This window comes from Lactuca serriola, chromosome 8 (assembly GCF_051521515.1).
Source record: "Lactuca serriola cultivar US96UC23 chromosome 8, Lser_US96UC23_V15, whole genome shotgun sequence".
Taxonomy (NCBI): Eukaryota; Viridiplantae; Streptophyta; class Magnoliopsida; order Asterales; family Asteraceae; genus Lactuca; species Lactuca serriola.
The window spans coordinates 32,543,370-32,561,647 of NC_136415.1; the positions used below are offsets into that span (position 1 = coordinate 32,543,370).

Below are 18,278 nucleotides of genomic sequence, written 5' to 3' on the forward strand. Positions count from 1 at the left end.
CCCTTTAATATTAATTAATTATAATAATTATTTTTTAAATAAGGCAAAAACTTCATAAATGGTCCCGTGCAGTGAAATGCCAAAAATGCCCCTGACTTAACGGCTAAATGGTAACGGAGTTAGCCGGAAGGACCAAATGTTAAAAGTTTTGAAACCACAGGGACCATCTATGAGGTTTTTTGAACTTAGGGACTAAACTTGATATTTTTGGAAACCACAGGGACCATTTTTGAAGTTTTGTCTTTAGTATATTTAGGACTTATTATGCAACATGTCAAGGAATTCTTTTTCATTGCTAGCTCTTCAATTTTACATGATAAGCATCATCGGCTAGCTCTTCTAATTGCATTGTGTGCATAGTCATCCATTACATGCCATGCATCTGTTTAGCCCACAAAGAAAATAAGTATGCTATTGCTAGGTATGTTTCTGTAGCATCCAAGGTATGCTATAGCACAAGGCATGACCATTCAAACATATTTTGAGTAGGCCACTAGATTTAAGCCCAAAACAAATGAAACGGAAACAAGATTCCTTGAATAGCAATAAGGCTAGACATTTATTCAATGCTTATATAAAAAAAATAACACAAACAAACCATAAATACCACTAATATAAATTAAAAACGAACCAACATGCAAAAGTTAAACACAGCATGCTCACAAGCGAGAGTGTTAGATGTAATGCACTTAAAAAAAATATAGTTGACAGAAAACTAATCAAGAAACATGACATCATGCAGACTAGTAATACCAAAATACAGAAGAAGTGGAGCTGACGTATTGCCTTTTGTAGGCCTTTTAACAGCTGATTCATCTTTGAAATAGAAATCGAAAGATGCCAGTTATTGCCATTTGAAGCCCTTTTAACAGTTGATTTCTATTCAAAATAGAAATCAAGACATGCCATTTTGACAGCTCATGCTTAGCAGGTGCTACCCAAACAAGACTGTCAACATACTCCACAATCTTGGTTATGAATTGTCCATCACCCTTAATCTTGAAGATTTTACTTCGGGCTGCAACTGGATCATACAAACAGAAACAACCACCACCATAAAAAATAAACTCATTCCGTGATGTGAATCCATATGGACGTGTATCACCACTAAACTGTGAAAACTCATGATGTTTGACCCATGATTCAGCCACCCCATACTCATTCATCATCCACACCTCACATTTACCATCTATAACACTTGACATCAAACAAAATTTTCCACCCAAAACTCCCAACACACTGAAGCAGTGTCCATGGTGATGTAGTAAAGAATCTGGAGGAGGAGGTATCTCACTGAATGTCTCTGCACCCAAATCAAATGCCAATATCGTTTCTGGCTTCCACTCCAAACCAGTAGAACCAAACCAATGCAGATGGCCATCATAACCATCTACACAAACATCATCATGATCCATAATCATTGTGATGTGTGAAGGAAAGCTTTGAGATATCAACTCCCAGGAACCCTTTCTCATGCTATAAACCTCAACTTGTGGTTCTATTCTGCATGGGTTGGAAAGGTTTGTAATCTTAACAACTTTGTAATCATCGGTTTTTGGATCAAACCCAAACCGGATATGGATTTTACTTGAATTACAGGAGCTAATTAAACATGGCGGGAGAGTTAACACAGCTGAGAGAGAAGGGTTCCACACGTGAACAACATAACCACCATCATACAAGTTGTAACTAAAGCATATTAATCCGTTCACAGATCCAACGACATTGCGGTATTTAAAACTATTTTTAGATTGGAGATTGACCGGAAATTTGATGAAATTAGTTGGTTTGATATCAAGAGAATGAGCTATGAATGGATTACAACCTAAAAAATGTCCCCATTTGAAGAGTAAGAAAATATCATTATTGTTTTGGATAGAATGATGGAGGTGGGATTTTACAAAGGAGGATTTAGATAAGAGAGCATTCCAATCTTTACAAATGCACCTCATTTGAGCAAGTTGTTTTGCCAATAACCTGATGAATATGTTTGATAGAACATCATCTGGTAGGTTCTCCATATAGCCGTTGTCTTAAAGGTATATATTGGGGGTTTAAAACTAAGGAGCTGCAAGGTAAGACACGAATCGGTAAAAAAAGGAAAAGTTAGAAGATGACTGACCCCACTTAACCAGATAAAAACACAAAAAGGTTAACACATCATAACTTAAAATATACCGATTTTCAACAAACCAACAAAAATATAACAATTGAACTTAAACATATCGGATTTCATCATTGACTGTAACGTAAACTCTAGCAAACATAATATCTACTAACATAAACACACCTTCAAAGAAACCCTAACAACAAAATATATAGCAAGAACTCTGCTTGTGTTAGCTATTGTTATGGGGCTTTGTATGGTGTGGTCATTAGTGATGATGTTCCTAGTTCTGTTCTTTCAGGCTCGTCATCACTAATTTAGATTACATCATTCATTTGGTTTATTTTATTTTACTTTTGTTGCTGGTATAAAAACTGATGCCTGTCAATCCCCAAATTAAGTGCTTTTGGGATCAACAATTTCTTCGATTAACATTGGTTCATGGGTTAGAATTTTGGGTTTTCACAACGAAAGTTGGATTTTAAGGACAATATTAGGATGTTTTTGGTAAAATTGTGCAAAAAAGGGGTGTCTACGTAAATGTATTTGCTTTTGCTTTTGCTTTCTTTATCATTTGATTGTTGAAAAGGAAACCAAACAAAATAAACACCGGAAATACCAGAGACAATGAGACATGGAAAGAGTAAGACTGAGAGATTCAGAAACACTTACAGCGAAAAGCGGTGACAGAAACACTCTGTCGGATCACCGGTGCAGAGCGGCGGCCAGTGGCGAAATACCGTGAGACCAGTAGCCGGTGGTGGACAGCAAACTCGGGGAGTGTGAGCGGGGGAGCTGAAGGAGTGGGAAGTAGGCAGCCTTTGGAAAGTGAAAGTAAAGGGTCCGTTCTAAGAAATAGAGGTGTACAGGACCGGGTTTTTTTCTCATCGGGCTTTGTTTGGTTAAGATGGGGTGGGGTTTTCATGACCGATTGGGATTGGATGTGCGGAATTTTTTTTTCTGCAGATGTGCGGAATTTTTTGAATCACTTGTTTTTGTTCTCGGGCACACTAACTGTCCACTCAACACTAATTGTCCCCTCAACCCAAAAGCTTTAGCTTTAAAAATAGTATGTATTATGTGATTAGACAAAATTATAAAAATGATTTTTGGTTTTTGGTCAAAACTTCAATTTTTTTCAACTTTTTTAGATTATAGTCTTTTGATCATGTTTTTGGGAAGGATCATGTTTTTGGTCCCTTCCCAAATTAAAATGACAAAATTAGTCTTATTATTTTCATTTTTATTTCTTTTCTATAAATAATTATATATATTTAAATAAAATTCTCTCTCTCTCACAGGTTGTCTTCCACCTCCCACAACCTAAAACACCGCCACCAAATTCTATTGCAAAACAAACACATCTAGTTTCGATTGAAAACAATTGAAACTTCAATTACAATGAAAGCAACATCATCATGCACAAAGTCCATATAATGCTCCTTTTTCTCCCTGATACAACACACACACAATGATGTCATTTTTCTCCCTGATACAACACACACACACACACAGTGATGAATCATATGAAGATGTAGGTTCAGACTCGAGTACGACAAACTCGTACACACTCCAAAATCAACATACACAAAACCCAAAAATCGTTCAACTTCATCATCATCACCTACGCTCGTCTTTCTTCTTCCCATCGCAACCCTAGCCGCCACCATTGACCATAACCACCACTACTCAAGCCACATGGACCAAAAGAACGGGAGTTGTAAGTTTCCTTGGATTCATCATCCAGTACCCTCACACTTAAAGAAGACAGGAGTCATCACTACCATAATATCCGGCGTAGGCAATCGTGGTTGGAGGTGGCCGAACCGACGGCGTAACTAATCCAAGGCCAGGAACCATTGCCTACCTAAATAGCTCTGTTTCCCCACCTTCCGTTCAGTCAAGCATGATCTCGAACACAACCAGCAACTCCGATACACTCTGTTTCATTACGTCTCTCTTTGATGTTTCCCCTCTCACTGTCATCTCTTGGTTGTGGTGTTTCCTATCTTTCTTTCAACTCCGACCAACAGCCAACCTTTCCTCCTCATCTGATCCGTCTTCTCGGTTACCCATTAGAGAAATTTCAAACCCACATACAAAATCATTATTAGCGATTCAAACCCCAATAATCATTCAACCAACCACCTCCCATCCCTCATATTCCACTTCCCCCTAATTTTGGAACCGACTAGACTGAATCAATGTGGGTGGGGAACTCACACCTGTCAATCATTAGAGAGGGAGGCATCTTCGAAGTGACTGCCTCGCCGGGATTAAAACCGTTTCTGACGTTTGTTTGCTAGAGAGAGTGTCGAGGGGTGAGTTTTGTGAGGATGAAGATTGAAGGAAGAGGGTGAAGCTGGGAACGGTGGTAACAATCTTAACTAGATTGGGTAATGGGGGTGGTGGTGGGCCCCTTTTTATTTTAGGATTTTTTTAAATGAGCGATAGAAATAAAATTAAAAAAAAAATTACATAAGGGCAAGTTAGTAATTTCAGTTTTCAAAGGGATCAAAACAATAACAAAAGTTGCTCAAAAGGACTCCTAACCCAAAACTTTAAGGGTTTGAATGTTTTTCTTGAAAAAATGCATATTATAAGGATCATTTTTGCAATTTTGTCTTGTGATTATAACTAACTTTCTATCTTAAGAAAACCTTGTCTTTTTGGAAGAAAATATGGGCTAATGTCATAAAAACCTACAAGTTTTAAGGGTTTTGTTGATTTTGTCCAAAGTTGAATTTAATGTCCGGTTTTACCCTAATATTTTCCAAAAAATGTTCGGTTTAACCTTTTACCGGTGATAACAGGTTTTCCAGGTTACCATTATATTAAATTCGCAAAAAAAACCCTTAAGTTTACCAATTTTTTGGCGTTTTTACCCTTACGTTTATAATTTTTTTTACATTTTTACCTTATGTATTTTTGTTTTTCATATTATACGTATTCAAGCAGAAAAATCATATGAATATGTATATTATGAAAAAAAAAATATACTTAGGGTAAAAGTGTAAAAAAAAAATTATAAACGTAAGGGTAAAAGCGCAAAAAAATGGTAAACTTAATGGTTTTTTTGCGAATTTAATATAATGGTAACCTGGAAAACCTGTTATCACCGGTAAAAGGGTAAAACCGAACATTTTTTCGAAAATGTTTGGGTAAAAACGGACATAAATTTCAACTTTGGACAAAACCGACAAAACCCTAAAAACTTGATGGTTTTTATGACATTAACCCAGAAAATATTATACATTGTAAACCCATTTCTTAGCTGACTGAATATTGTGGTTACCATCCTGATGTAAAATGTCTATGTATTTTTAAAGAGGGCTGTGGATATCCACAAATATGTGAACTTAGTGAATGGCCTATAAATAGATTTTTTTTTTATTTTTAAAGAGGGCTGTGGATATCCACAAATATGTGAACTTAGTGAATGGCCTATAAATAGATTTTTTTTCCTCAAAAATTTATGGTAAAAATAAAGGTTTTCTTCTTAACAGAGAAAAATTCCATGCTTGGCAGGTGCTACCCAAACAAAGACTGTCGGTATACTCCACAATCTTAGCTACCATTAGTCCACTCGTAATCTTGACGGTTTTACTTTGGGTTGCAATTGGATCATACAAACAAAAACGACCATCGGTATAAAAAATAAACTCATTGTGTGATGTGAATCCATATCGACGTATATCACCACTAAACTGTGAAAACTCATGATGTTTGACCCATGATTCAGCCATCCCATACTCATTCATCACCCACACCTCACATTCACCATCCATAGGACATAACATCAAACAAAGTTTGCCAGCCAAAACTCCCAACACAGAGCCTACGGTTATCTCATAGAATGTCTGCACACAAATCAAATGCCACTATTGTTTGAAGCTTCCTCTCCAAACCAGGAGAACTAATGTAGATGGCCATCATAACCATCTACACAAACTTCATCTTCATCTTTAATCAATGTGATATGTGATGGAAAGGTTTGAGATATCAACTCCCAGGAATCCTTTCTCATGCTATAAACCTCAACATGCAGTTTCATTTTTCATTGAAAAAGCTTGTAAGCTTAACAACTTTGTAATCATCAGTTTTGGGATCATACCCAAATCGAAAATGGATTACGGGAGCTGAATGAAAGAGGGGAGAGTTAACACAACCGAGAGAGAAAGGGTTCGAAACTTGAACATCATAATCATCATCATCATCATATAATTTGTAATAAAAGCATATTAAGCAATTCACGGGTCCAATGACATTCTGGCATGTAAAACTATTTTTAGATTGGGGATTGACCGGGAATTTGATGAAATCAGTCGGTTCAAGATCGAGAGAATGAGTGAGACGTGCTGTGAATGGTTTACGATTGAAAATAAATCCCATGTTGAAGAACAAGAGTATCTCATCGTTTTGATGGACTGGATGATGAAGGTGGGATTTTACAAAGGAGGAATTAGATAACAAAGCATTCCAGTCTTTTTTTTTTTTTTGGGCTTTTTTATTTTTACACTTTATTGAAACTTACTTTGTGCCGGTGAAATCCGAACTCCAAAAATTCTTTATTTTCCAATAGTAATAATATAACACGTGTAGCTGTGAGGAGTTTTTTACTTTTCTTAAACTTATTCATTTTTTCTTTACTTTTTTTCCCCAATACATATAAGGTGCTGTAAATTAAATTTTTCTTTCCAAGTCCTTTTTTTCTTTTCCAATAGAATTTAAGTATGTGGTATATATTATTAATTAATACAAAAATTTCGAAACTCTAATATTTCAAATAACCAAAACAAAATTATATGTAAACAAAATAAATTCATTCGGGTCTTATAAATTTAATACATATTATTTGAATTTAGTCAATTTACACATCCTTTGATAATCATAAGATATCTAAATAAATTGTCAATGTCTATAGTCGTTTAAATATTTTGATTTTGTTTTTCTAGTTATAATCATTCTTTATAGCCATTATACATCTCTTTGTCACACACATACATACATACACAAGTTATAAATATTTTTTTCAGTTTCTAAAACATAAATATTTAGTTAATACTTAAATATTATATATGATATGCTGTCATTAACTCATATCCCATTTTTTATGATTTTATTTTTAGCTTCTCTGATCCATTTCTTCTTCTACTTTGCATTTGCATATATGTCTAAAAACACTAAATTATAACAAACTACCAAAAATATAGTTATATTGAAAACTGAACATCATTTATCCATTTAAACTTCCAATAAACCACAACATTTTATATAAACAGAAAACAAACCATTTAAAGAGTATATTAACAATAATCTTAAAAAAAAAGTTGTTCACCGTCGGAACCAGCTTGTCGCCGCCGCCGTCAACAACTAACCGGAATAACGCCGGAGACAACACGAAAGAAAAAGAGATCGTGAGAAAGATCACCGGAAAGACACCATGAGAAAGACAAAATGAGAGATATAGCATCGTGAGAAGACCGCCATCGAAACCTCAGCCGGAAATCACGCCGTCTCCGTCGCCGGAAATAGCTTCATCGCCGGAAATCGCATCCGGCGTCTCTGGCTCTCACTCTTGGCGGCTGAATTTGTATGCTAGGGTTTAAACAAAGTAAGTCTTTTATATATCTTATATTTTATATTAACAACCCAATTTTTAAAGTCATTTTAAATCCCCTAAATTTAAACATTTTATAATTCCCTTTTATTTTATTTTTTGTGTCCTGGAAATTTGGAGGATTCCGAAGATAAACTCGAACTCACTCTGCAAACGGATTAAATCTAAGGAAAATTATGATTTTTTTCCTTCTTTTAGTTGAGATGGTTTTGGGGGACTAAGGTGATGTTTTATGTGGCGGGGGAATTTTGGTTTTGGAGATAAATTTGTTTTCTTTTTTGTTTTTCATTGGGAAAATGACTTAAAAAGGTAATGAAGTTTCAAAAATGTATAAAAAATACCATTGTTTTATTTTTAGTACTCAAAATACCATTAAAGTGTATTTTTTATACACAAAATACCAATGAAGTACACATGTGTTCAAATAAAACATTGTGGGTAACCTACAATAGCCGGTAAAATGGTATTTTGTGTACAAAAAAAAAAACAATGGTCTTTTTTGTACATTTTTGAAACTTCGTTACCTTTTTAAGTCATTTTCCCTTCTTTGAATGTAATGGAAATTTAGCTACTTTTTATAAAGAACCCTCTACTTCACTTCGGCCACTACTGTTCTTCATCGCCACCCTCCACCACCATGGCAAAACCCTTTTTCTTATTCTTCCTCCTAATCATCTGCCTACTTTCATCAACACCGGAATCTCGCCGGCCACCTCCATTTCTCGGCAAATCCGCACGGCTTCTCAAAACCCAAAATATTCTTGTTCAGCCGAAGTACACTTACGAGACACGATACTTTGATCAGACTCTCGATCATTTCAGCTTCAATGATCTTCCCAAGTTCCAACAACGTTATCTCATCAACTCCGATCACTGGGTGGGCGCAGGCCCTAATCGTTTGGGCCCAATCTTCCTTTATTGCGGCAACGAAGGCGACATCGAATGGTTCGCTGCCAACACCGACTTCGTTTGGGAACTCGCCCCTCGTTTTGGTGCCATGGTCATCTTCCCCGAAGTAAAAGCCCTAATCACTCTACTCTACATTAATTTCTTCACTTGCATACCTTTAATAATACAATTTTATCAAAAGCTGTGTGATTTGATCTAGCATCGATATTATGGTGAATCGATGCCATATGGAAGCCAGAAAGAGGCATATGAGAACACTTCTACTTTAGCCTATCTGACAGCCGAACAAGCACTTGCTGATTACGCTCTTCTCATCACCGATTTGAAGAGAAAATTGTCAACCAAAGCGTCACCTGTAATCTTGTTCGGCGGATCATACGGTGGAAGTAAGATCTTTTCCAACAATTTCAACAAAAATTAAACAATCTCATCAAACAAGGATTTGCTGATTACGCTCTTCTCATCCCATTTACCTGAAGTACCTGGTTACCATAATGTTTTAGTTGAACACGTGTGTATTTTGTTGGTATTCTGTGTACAAATAGTAACATTAATGGTATTTTTTGTACTAAAAAAACAATAATGGTGTTTTTTGAACATTTGGAAACCGGATAACCTACAATAGCCGGTAAAATGGCATTTTGTGTAAAAAAAAAACAACAATGGTCTTTTTTGTACACTTTTGAAACTTCGTTACCTTTTTAAGTCATTTTCCCTTTTTCATTTTGAGGTTTGGTTGTTTTAACGTGGCACCATAGCAGTGTCAGATTAAAATATGCATCAAGCTTTTTTTATGTTTTTTTTTGTTTTTTTTTTTTATAAAGAAAGAACACCATTTGTGCTATTATATCATAAATTCATAATCAATGTTTCCTTATAATTCATACAATTTTTTGTTTAATTGTTACCATTATTTAACTTTTCCTTATAATTCATAATCATGATGTTTTTTTGTTTTATTTCACTTTTACAGGAAAAATGACTAATATTTCGGATTTTTCTACCGATCAAGTATGATTTCTAATCTTTTATATATATATATATATATATATATATATATATATATATATATATATATATATATAAAAGATTAGAAATCATACTTGATCGGTAGAAAAATCCGAAATATTAGTCATATATATATATATATATATATATATATATATATATATATATATATATATATATATATTGATATATTTATCGATTTTTTAACATTAAATTTTTCTCTTAATTTTTAGGTTTTTAGATCTCTTGAAGATTTGAAGAATTGGGTACAAAATATTGCGCGTTCTCAAGGTTATGTTACAGTCAATAAACGATCGAAGGTAGCAACTTTTGGATTCAAATCTAAAGTATTTCTTTGTTGTGATCGTAGTGGTATACCCAGAATTAAAATGCGGAAACAAAAAAGATTAATTGTCCATTCGAATTGATAGCAAAGTATTTGAAGGCACAAGATGGTTGGAAGTTACAGGTCGTACGTGATGATCACAATCACGAACCATCAATGTATATGGAGGGTCATTCATTTGCAATGCGATTGTCGGATAAAGAGACTCGTTTGGTCCATGATTTGACAGAGCTGAATGTTAAACCACTAGATATTTTGTCAACAATAAAGCAGCAAAATGAAAATAACGTGTCTTCACTGAAAACTATATACAATTGTCCTCATAAGTTTATGATATCTCAACGAGAAAGTAGAAGCCCGATACAAAATGTCATGTATATTTTGCATGCTAAAGGGTATAATTATGAGTATCGTTTAAACGAGAGCACTAACGAGTTAGAGGAGTTGTTTTTTATGCACCCAATATCGTTACAGATGTGGCAAGCATTTCCGTATGTGGTGTTGATGGACGCTACATATAAAACAAACAAGTATAATCTTCCTTTTCTGGAGATTGTTGGTGTCACTTCTACAAGACTGACGTTTTCCATAGCTTTCGCATTCATGCATAGCGAAAAAACAAGCAACTATGTATGGGCATTGACTTGTTTGAAATTGACGATTAACGATTCTTTTTGTCCCCGTGTCATCGTCATCGATAGAGATTTGGCGTTGATGAAGGCGTGCGAAGATGTTTTTCCACAAAGTAATCATTTACTTTGTAGGTGACATATATTCAATGATATAACAAAGCATTGTAGGAAACATATCAAATCAGATAAGACTTGGGGTTCTCTTCATCCAATATGGAAGAAATTAGTCGAATCTCAGACACCGAGTGCATACATGCAAGCGTATGCAGACCTTTAATCGTTATTGTCCAAAGATCCAGGTATCATTAATATATATATCCTAAACTCTTAATTTCTTTAACAATTATTATTCATTCAATCATAATAATTTGATTTTTCTTCACATTTTAGTTGTTTTTGGGTATCTTTACAATACTTGGTTGGAGAAGTATCCCGACAAATTTGTATCATTGTGGACCGACAAAAGTACCAATTTTGGAAATTCAACAACAAATAGAGTTGAGAGTCAACACGCTAAGCTAAAAAAACACCTAGCATCTCGAAAACGTGATTTGGATAAATTCATATATGTTATTGAAACAGTTGTACAGTCACAAGACACGGCTATCAAAGAGAGTTTCACAAGGAGCATAATCATTCGTAAACCAAAATTTAAGGATGAGATATTCAATTCACTACGACATCATGTTTCAGAGCATGCTTTGGATAAAATCTTAGAAGAGCTTTGTCGGTTAAAAGGATTTGTACCAACTCCTGAGAATTGTGGCTGTCAACTACGAACATGTTTTGGTTTACCATGCGCTCACAAACTTGTGATATATGTCGATGCAGGTATGTCAAATGTATTGTATTAAATTGACAAGTTTTATATGTATAATCACTTTATAACATTTTGACTTTTTTACTATAGGTTCACCTATTCCGTTGGATTCAATTGATATTTTTTGGAGAATGCTTGATTTTAAGCCTTGTGTATTTGTGGATTATGGAAATCTTAATGTTGATGATCATATGCAAAGGTGGAAGGAAAAATTCAACAATCAACCAGATCATGTCAAATACAGTTATATAAGAAAGATGGAAGAGATAATCGATCCTTCAAAAATTATGATCAATGAACCTTCGGTTAAGAAAAATAACCGTGGACGCCCAAAAGTGAAGCGTGGTCACCATCAAAGTCAAGCTCCTCACCGATACAGTTGTTCAGAATTGAATCAGGAACCACCTAGGCATAGTTCATCATTCTTCGACTTGAACGATGAACCGACTAGGCATGGTTCATCATTCTTCGACTTGAACGATGAACCGACTAGGCATAGTTCATCATTCTTCGACTTGAACGATGAACCGACTAGGCATAATTCATCATTCTTCGACTTGAACGATGAACCGACTAGGCATAATTCATCATTCTTTTACTTGAACGATGAACCAGCTAGACATAGTTCATTCTTCATGGGCATGCACTAGGAACCAATAGACCAATGTTCGTACCAGTTTGACTTGAATGAGGAACAAACATGCCAATGGTTGTACCAGTTTGACTTGAAAGAGAAAGCAGTGAAGGAACATAGTTCATTGTTGAAGGAAATTCCATCAATATTTCATTTGTACATCACGCGTATACAAAATGTAAGGGGTGATGGAAATTGTGGTTTTCGATCGGTAGTTGTTTGTCTCGGGTATGATGAAAATGAGTGGCTTTTCATTCGCCAACAATTGTATGACGAGTTATTGACATCATATGAAGACTATTCTAGAGTTTTCATTGGATGCAATGGAGTACTTGATTCATTGTCTTTCTTCATGACAAATAGGACAGCACCACCAGAACACTATATGCTTATGCTTGAGACAGGTATCCTGATAGCCAACAGGTTTGGTGTGATTGTCCAATTTTTGACCACAGTGGGCCCTATAACCTTTATCCCTCTATGGAGAGGTCCTAGTGAGTTTCAAAATCATCGTGTCCTTACATTTGCACTTGTATACATCAATCACTATGTGATGGTACAGTTAGAAGGAGAGTATCTGATGCCTCCTATTTCAGCACTATGGATCCGCCACAAAGACCCGTCCGCAGCCGAATGGCAAACTATGTATAAGTCACGTCTAGAATTTTATAAGCGACTCAGACCCACGGAAAGATCTTTTATGACTATAGATGATTAGTTGTTGTTTATTTTTGTATCAGATTTTTGTTATGTAATATTTAAAATTAGAAAAAAATGATGAAGGTTTGTTCGGATTTTATTTCATATAATATTATTTATAATATCAATGATATTAGGTTGACGAAAATTTATTTATAATTTATTTTTTTATAATATTATATATGTTATTATATTATAAAAACTATATTATTGTTGTTTTTTTTATCTTAATAAAAAATAAATATAAAATTATTAATATTAATTAAGTTAGTAAAAAAATGTAATTATTAAATAATAATGATTTATAAATTATGTAATAATGAACTAATAATAAAAATTGGTCAAATAATAATTATATTGTGATGATGATTTAAAAAGTAAAGTCAATAATAATTATATGATGATAATTACCATCATTCATCTAAAAAAGCAAACCTAATATATAGGTTGGTGTTTTGTAGAATGGTGTGTCCAAAGTAGGACTCACAAATATACATTAAATCTAACAACCCAAAAAGTCTCTTTAGGTAGACCAATTGATGAAAACTGTTTTCTATTAGAACCATGATTCTTTCTAGAGCCAGGGTATCAACTCTTTCCATCACAATGCCATAAAATTGATAACATCAAGATCTAAAAAAGGTAACAAAGTAATGGCATTTATTTGTAGATCTGAAAACCCTATTGAACATGACGAAAGGTGATACGGTGGTGGTTGAGAGAAAAAAAAGGTGTGTGAGATTTTTAACTAAGATAATTAAAAAATGAAATAATTAAGGGCATAGTACTTGCCATATTTATACTATTGCAACTATTTTCAAGTTTATATTGACCTAGCTCGAAAATACTTTCTTTAATAGTTTCAATAAAATTTGTACTGTTGGAAAATAGTTTCAAATATCGTTGAAAGAAGACAAAATTATGTAAACGGGGGGCCAATGCTATTTATGTCCCAAATATAACATGCATTGGAATTTTATACCTAAACGAGACACTTGCAGTAATATTTAATAGGGATAATTTTATATATGACCTTCTTAAACATAAAAATATCATATTTATCCAACTTAATTTCTAAATATCATATTTACCCTTCATGAAATTTCTAAATATCATATATATCCTTTTTAAACATCAAAATATCATATATGTCTTTCTTAAATATCAAAATATCGTATATGCACTTTTTAAACATCAAAATATCAATGATAATATCTAAAATATCCTCCATATACAACAAGATAATAATCAACAACAACAAAAACTAGGGATGAACATTGGAACCGGGTACTCGCTTTTGGAACCGGAACCACCTCGAAACTGCTGGTTCTAGAACTGAAACTGTCTTAAGTGGTTCTGGTTCCAGTTCCTAAAGTTATGGAACCGCCTTAAACGGTTCCGGTTCCAATTCTCATTTTTTCGGAACCACTACACGCTGGGTATCCGCCGAAACCGATTTATATATATATATATATATATATATATATATATATATATATATATATATATATTAGTATTTCATATAAATATGTGTGTGTTACTTAGACCAGTTTAGAATATATTGGTCCGATTTTGTCCATTTTTGGTCCGAATTGATTCAATTTGGATCAAAATAAGTTGCGGTTTTATCGATAAAAGTTAACAAAGTTAATGTAACCGGGTTACCTGCTCCCGGAATCGAAACCGCCGGTTTCGGGACTCGTTCCAAAAATTTAAGAACCGCCTAGAGCGGTTCCGGTTTTGGTTCCGGTTCTCGCCAAATGAGACGGTTACCCGCTTATGCTCATCCCTAACAAAATCTAAACAATCAAAATATACATTCCGTAGAAAGGATTGGAGATGAATGTTTTTGTCTGTCAAGAGGCCGACATTCCTACAATTTAGAAGTTCGCATTCCATTATCATAGACGCAAGGATAATATGGTTAAATTTCTTAATTATTATAATAATTCTAAGGTATAAAAAATGATTTGGGCAAATATGATATTTTGAAGGTTTACGAAGGGTAAATATGATATTGAGAAATTAAACTGGGCAAATATGATATTTTGAAGTTTAAGAGGGACATATATGAAATTCTCCCTATTTAGTAAAATTAGGGTAAAAAAGAAAGTAAGGAACCTCCCTATCCTTGTAAATAGTTTGTTGGGTTATCTACAGAAACGTCCCAAATTTTTTTCAAAAATTTCAATAAAGTTCTAAAAGTATTTTTTTTTAACAAAAAAAGTCTTAATATTTTGATGTTTTGCCTAAATTAACAAAAAAATACTTTTCTTTTATATTTGAACAATAAATGATAGATTATATGATTTTTTCAAAATATTAAGACTTTTCTGTTCAAAAATTTTTTTAGTTCTTTATTGAAACTTACTTTTTTGTAACCCTTGTTTTGTCACAAATGCTATAACACTGTTCAAAAAAATTGCAAGAATAAACAACATTTTTTATCATTTTTTATGATGTATTTCAATTTTTATACAGAATAACATTATACTTATAACTTTCTAATGATTCTAGCAATGTTAATCTTGGAGAACCAATAACCTATTTTTGAGTTTAGTTGTTTATGTGCTATCCAACCAATGTAGATACAAATACAAAATCAACATCAAATATTGTGGACATTATCTCCATCTTCAAGCACGTTTGCATACTTATAAGACAACTTCTTTCTAACTTCAAAGACGACTTTATATGCCAAGAATTGTTTTTTAATTGTTTGCATCATATTGTGTAGCGCCCATAGATTCGGGCTAGTCAATTTAGAGACGATAAGCGTCAAAAAAGATTTTTTTATAGATGATTATTTAGAATAAATAATCGTAACTAAGTTGTAGTATATGTCACAATGTTTCCGTACATATAAAGAATGTTGAAATCCGAGTTATAACGAAGAAGTAATGACATGTTGAAGTTTCTCGACAAAACCGAAATGACACTGGGAATCGTAAAAAGTGAGTTACGATAAAGTACTTTTTAGCCTTAGGGGTCTAAATAAAAGTTGTAGAGTACGTCTCCACCTACATGTGGATATAAAGAACATCAAAAATGGAGCTCGTATGCAAAAGTTATGACCTTCCGAAGATGCAGCTGTTTGAGAGCATGACACATGTCAGAAACCCTAATCTAACTGGACTCACGATGTGAGGAGTCAAACGGACACTAATCGAGCCTAGAAAACACCTGGGAAGTCTATAAGATGACTCTTAAAAGCTCACAACGTGAGCATATCATTCTCACGACGTGAGAAGTCATTTGGATGCCTTTCGGAGCTATAAACGCAAATTGCGGGTCTACGAGGTGAGCAAGATCGAGCTCGCGACATGAGAATGTGTGGCTCATGACGTTAGAGGCCAAAAAAACCCTATAAATAGAAAGTTTGACCCTAAGCTTCTTTACACCAAAACCTCTTTCCCTTCTCTCGTTTGCTGAAGCCGTTTCCCTTCCTGTGAGCCTGACAACGACGAACCACTGACCGTTTCTAGTTAAATTCTATCCAATCGCGCTACTAATGTGAGTGAATAGTTACTTTCATCTTACACATAGATATGAAGTATTTAATATAAATTATGTGTTATGTGTGCACATTATATGTATACCTGCTATCTATGCTCGATGAACAATTTTATACATGTTTTAATTTATTTAAACTGTATATGTATTTTATATCTACAAATATGTTGGGTAAAACATGGATAGATGAATTAGATGATGTGTGATGAAATAAAAATCGATGAGAGGTCTCGACGTTTAAGATGATCTAGTCATCTAACAGAGTATAGACAACAACCACAAACTATTCTAGACAGTCCAGTGGAACGTTAGCAGGCTCGTAACCTGTAGGAATTTTTGAACTAAGTGTTCACTAGGTGTTTTTGAACTAGGTGTCCATTACGTATCTTTGAACTAAGTGTTCACTAGGTGTTTTTGAATTAGGATTTCATTAGGTATTTTTGAACTAAATATTCACTAGGTATTTTTGAACTAGGTGTTCATTAACTATTTTTGAACTAAGTGTTCACCAGGCATTTTTGAACTACGCGTTTATCAGATGTTTTGAACTACATGTTCACCAGTTGTAATTTAAGAACCCTCACAGCTATGGACTTAGTGCTTTTTAGATAAACTCTGGCAGCGATGAACTTCGTGCCTATTTCTTAGGAATGAATGAATGAAGGACAAATGATTCTTAGGATAGATCTTCAAGAATAAGGCGACAGTTCTTGACAAGTTCCCAATTCTCGTTATAGATGAGCTTTTGGATGAGTTGCATGGGTCGGTTATTTTTTCAAAGTTAGATTTAAAGTCTGGGTACCACCAGATACGGATGAAAAAAGAAGATGTTCATAATATTGCTTTTAGGACTCATGAGGGGCACTATGAATTTCTCGTTATGCCTTTCGGGTTGACCAACGATCCCGCCACATTCCAATCACTAATGAATCAAGTATTCTGACCCTTCTTGCAACGCTTTGTACTCGTTTTCTTCGATGATATTCTCGTCTATAGCAGGTCCCGGGATGAGCATGTGCATCATTTATCTTCGGTACTTCTAACGATGCAAGAGCATAAACTTTTTGCAAATAAAAAAAATGTTCGTTTGCTCATAATCAAATCGAGTATTTAGGGCATTTGGTTTCAGCCGAGGGTGTATCGGCTGATCCCTCGAAAATTGAAGCTATGTTGGAGTGGCCGGTACCGAAAACGCTCCGGGAATTACGCGGGTTCTTAGGGCTGACAGGGTACTACTGTAAGTTTGTCAAGGATTATGGGAAGATTGCAGGACCACTCACGGATCAGCTCAAGAAAGATAATTTTCGTTGGAATGAAGACGCTTTGCAAACTTTTCAGCAGTTAAAGGCCGTGATGACCCGTGTTCTAGTTTTGGCCTTACCGAATTTTACAAAAACATTTGTGGTGGAAATGGATGCTTCAGGTATGGGTGTGGGGGCGGTATTAATGCAAGATTCTCGCCCAATTGCTTATTTTAGTCAAATTTTGGGTGCTTGGGATCATCTAAAATCTGTGTATGAGCACGAATTAATGGCAAATTGTTTTTGCTATCCAAAAGTGGCGACCTTACTTGTTGGGGCGAAGGTTCGTGGTTCGTATAGATCAACGAAGTTTAAAATATTTGTTGGAACAACGGGTCGTGGCTGAAGATCATCAGAAATGACTTTCTAAACTTTTGGGGTACAACTTTAACATCGGGTACTGTCCGGGGCAAGAGAACAATGCAGTTGATGCCTTGTCAAGGAAGAATGGGGCTGAATTGTTAGAGTTGGTATCTGGTTGCACAGTTGATTGGGATAGGTTGTGGTGAGAGGTTGAAATGACCCTGATTTGGTCGATCTCAGGGAACGCGTCATTTCCGGCGAACAAGTACCAATGGGTTTTCGGTAGACAATAAACGACTGTTGTTTAAGGGCCGTTTAGTTTTAAATCGTAATTCTTCTTAGATTCCACGGTTATTTCATGAGTTTCATGGGAGTTCGTTGGGTGG

General features: G+C 34.6%; 1 protein-coding gene across 1 annotated transcript; it reads right to left on the reverse strand.

Moving 5' to 3' along the window:
* Window positions 1–595: 595 nt before the first annotated feature.
* On the reverse strand, window positions 596–2,947 carry LOC145070443 (uncharacterized). Its single transcript, XM_079017384.1, has 2 exons — window positions 2,780–2,947; window positions 596–1,503 (listed from the first exon to the last, which is right to left on the reverse strand). The coding sequence occupies exon 2, from the start codon at window positions 1,473–1,475 to the stop codon at window positions 813–815; it is 663 nt and encodes a 220-aa protein (XP_078873510.1). The 5' UTR covers window positions 1,476–1,503; window positions 2,780–2,947; the 3' UTR covers window positions 596–812.
* Between the last annotated feature and the right edge of the window lie 15,331 nt (window positions 2,948–18,278).

Excerpts from the sequence above, each read along its gene's own strand:
- LOC145070443 (XM_079017384.1), bottom strand. The coding sequence starts at position 1,475 with ATGAGAAAGGGTTCCTGGGAGTTGATATCTCAAAGCTTTCCTTCACAC.